Here is a 2500-nt window from a genome sequence, read left to right on the forward strand (position 1 = left end):
GCACTCACTGATTAGGTCCTGAGCTCAAACCAAAGGCGAATCCTAATGGCTTGCTGTGGGCTGAATAAAATCATTGTGCTGTAATTGGACTGCTCTGTTCAGCCCTCTAGCTCTCTCGGACTGTGGCAGGCAGAGACACAATGGCCCCTTTACCCCAGAGGCATTTTTATTTGGTAACAACCTGATGCACCTGTAGAAACAGGCTCACCTGTGCAGGTGTGGTTTGGATGTGTTTGTCCCTGGTGAGCAGCAGGGATTACGTGACCTGCTTCCCGTGGTGAGCCGGGTCTGTGTGTGGTGGCCTGATTCAGTGGCGTGTCAGTGGTTAGGCTGTAACCTGAGCATTGTTAACGTGTGCCTCTGTGCAGGACCTTCCACCCTGCCAAGCAGCAGCCTCCTGTCAGAGCCCTGTGTTCATTTTCCTGTTTTAGATCACTTTCCTCAAGCCCATGATCTATTGGGTTCTTTTACTCTCCAGACTGCTCACATCCTTTAAATGTGTTGGCTGGATAATGCAGTAGAATGTTTCTAACCGGATCTAAATTGATGGTTTTTTTCTTTTCCTCTCCTTCCATCTCTCGCTTTGTTTCCCCCGCCTCCCGCTCCTGCAGGGCGGGACAATGCGTGTGAGAAGACGTCCTACATGTTTCTGCGGAAGGAGCTGCCGGTTCGACTGGCCAACACCATGCGGGAGGTCAACCTGCTGCCTGACAACCTGCTCAGCCAGCCCTCCACCAGGCTGGTGCAGAAATGGTGAGGGGCGGGGCCTCACAGGCTGGAGGCGTGGCCTGTGGACCAGAATCCCCCGCTCTACATCTTCTCCACAGCACCTGTATCTCCCAGAATCCCCTGCTTCACATCCTCTCTACAGCACCTGTATCTCCCAGAATCCCCTGCTTCACATCCTCTCTACAGCACCTGTATCTCCCAGAATCCCCTGCTTCACATCCTCTCTACAGCACCTACGTCTCCCAGAATCCTCTGCTCCACACCCCCACCACAGTTTCTCTGTTTCCCAGAGTCAGTTGTCCATATCACCACTTCAGCACCTCTATCTCCCAGAACTCTCTGCTCCATATCCCTTCTAAAGAACAGATGTATCCTAGCCCATAAACAGATCGTAGCGAGCTAATGTAAGTTACTGTATGTGAAGTCGGTGTGGAGACAGGCTGTAATGCGCTGGCCGAGACTGTGCTCAGACTTTGCTGAGTTGCTGTGTGGTGTTTGTGTGTGTGTGTGTGTGTGTATGTGTGTGTTCCTCAGGTACATGCAGAGCTTTGTGGAGCTGCTGGAGTATGAGAACAGAGGTCCAGAGGACCCCCACGCCTTGAATGAGTGAGTACTGAGGAATGCTGGGTACTGTAGTGTCAACTCACGCAGAGTGCATGAGGGACATGCAGGGTATTGTAGTTTTATACAAACATGGAGAAGTTTACTGATGAGAGCAGGCCATTCGTTGCTCTGCTCGTAGAGTGTGCCTCTGTGCCTGGTCTTGAGCTCTGACTGTCTCTGCTTGCATCTGCCAGGCTGCTCCATGCACCTCTAACTGTCTGGCTGAACATGCTCCCTGCTGTCGGTGTGGAATTTACCTGTGACTGATCTCTGCCTTTGTCTCTTTGTTCAGCTCACATCTTGAGCTGCAGTCCCCTTTATGAATCCCTTTTTAAAATGTAAAAACCTCAGTCAAATTCCCATTTAAAACTGTAAAAACCTCAGTCAAATTCCCATTTAAAACTGTAAAAGCCTCAGTCAAATTCCCATTTAAAACTGTAAAAGCCTCAGTCAAATTCCCATTTAAAAATGTAAAAACCTCAATCAAATTCCCATTGAGATTCCCTCTGCTGAAGCTGGAGATTAAGGTGGTGATTAACCCTTTCGGTCATAACTTATTTTATGCTGTGTAGCAGGCGTGTTATGTTACATGGTTCGTTATGTTTTCATTAGCGTTATTAAGCGTCTCATAGTTTTCACCGCCGCATTAGCTATACTTTCTAATGTTAAATCACTGTTTCCTCAAAGCTAATGTTAGCTAGAATTTTTCCAATCTAGTGTTCTAATCGCACCGGTTTGACCATACGCACTTAACAGCTAATCACACCAGTGTGACTATATGCGTGAAAGGTTGTAGGTATCATGCCTTTCATGCGTGAAAGCATTGTAGGTATCATACTGTGAACTCACCTTGCGTAAAGGAGGTGCATACTGGGTACTGTGGTGTTAATGGACTCTAAATTCATGCTGGGTCAGGGACAACGACAAGGACAGTGAAGTTAGGCTTTTATTATGGTTGCGGGTGAGAGATGTGTGCCGTCTGGGTCGGGTTCTGCTGGTGTTGTGTAAACATGAAAGAAGGTTCTTTCTGTGTCTCTGCGCTGATATGGGTCATGCCTCCGACACATCTCCACTGCATGGGACGGTGAGCCTGTTTGCGTGTGCAGTGGACGCGCTGCAGACCCGGCCCAGGGCTGAGGATGCAGCCAGTAGAAACGCCAGCCTCACT

At 48.9% G+C, this 2500-nt stretch overlaps 1 protein-coding gene across 1 annotated transcript in view; it reads left to right on the top strand.

The window, feature by feature from the left end:
- Nucleotides 1-2500, top strand: part of pdk3a (pyruvate dehydrogenase kinase, isozyme 3a) — a 16440-nt gene that overhangs the window by 7091 nt on the left and 6849 nt on the right. Inside the window, exons 2-3 of the mRNA XM_036521804.1 lie at nucleotides 612-753; nucleotides 1264-1335. Coding sequence (XP_036377697.1) covers nucleotides 612-753; nucleotides 1264-1335 — 214 coding nt within the window. The remainder of the gene's footprint in view (nucleotides 1-611; nucleotides 754-1263; nucleotides 1336-2500) is intronic.

Source organism: Megalops cyprinoides, chromosome 2, assembly GCF_013368585.1.
Source record: "Megalops cyprinoides isolate fMegCyp1 chromosome 2, fMegCyp1.pri, whole genome shotgun sequence".
NCBI classification, from domain to species: Eukaryota; Metazoa; Chordata; class Actinopteri; order Elopiformes; family Megalopidae; genus Megalops; species Megalops cyprinoides.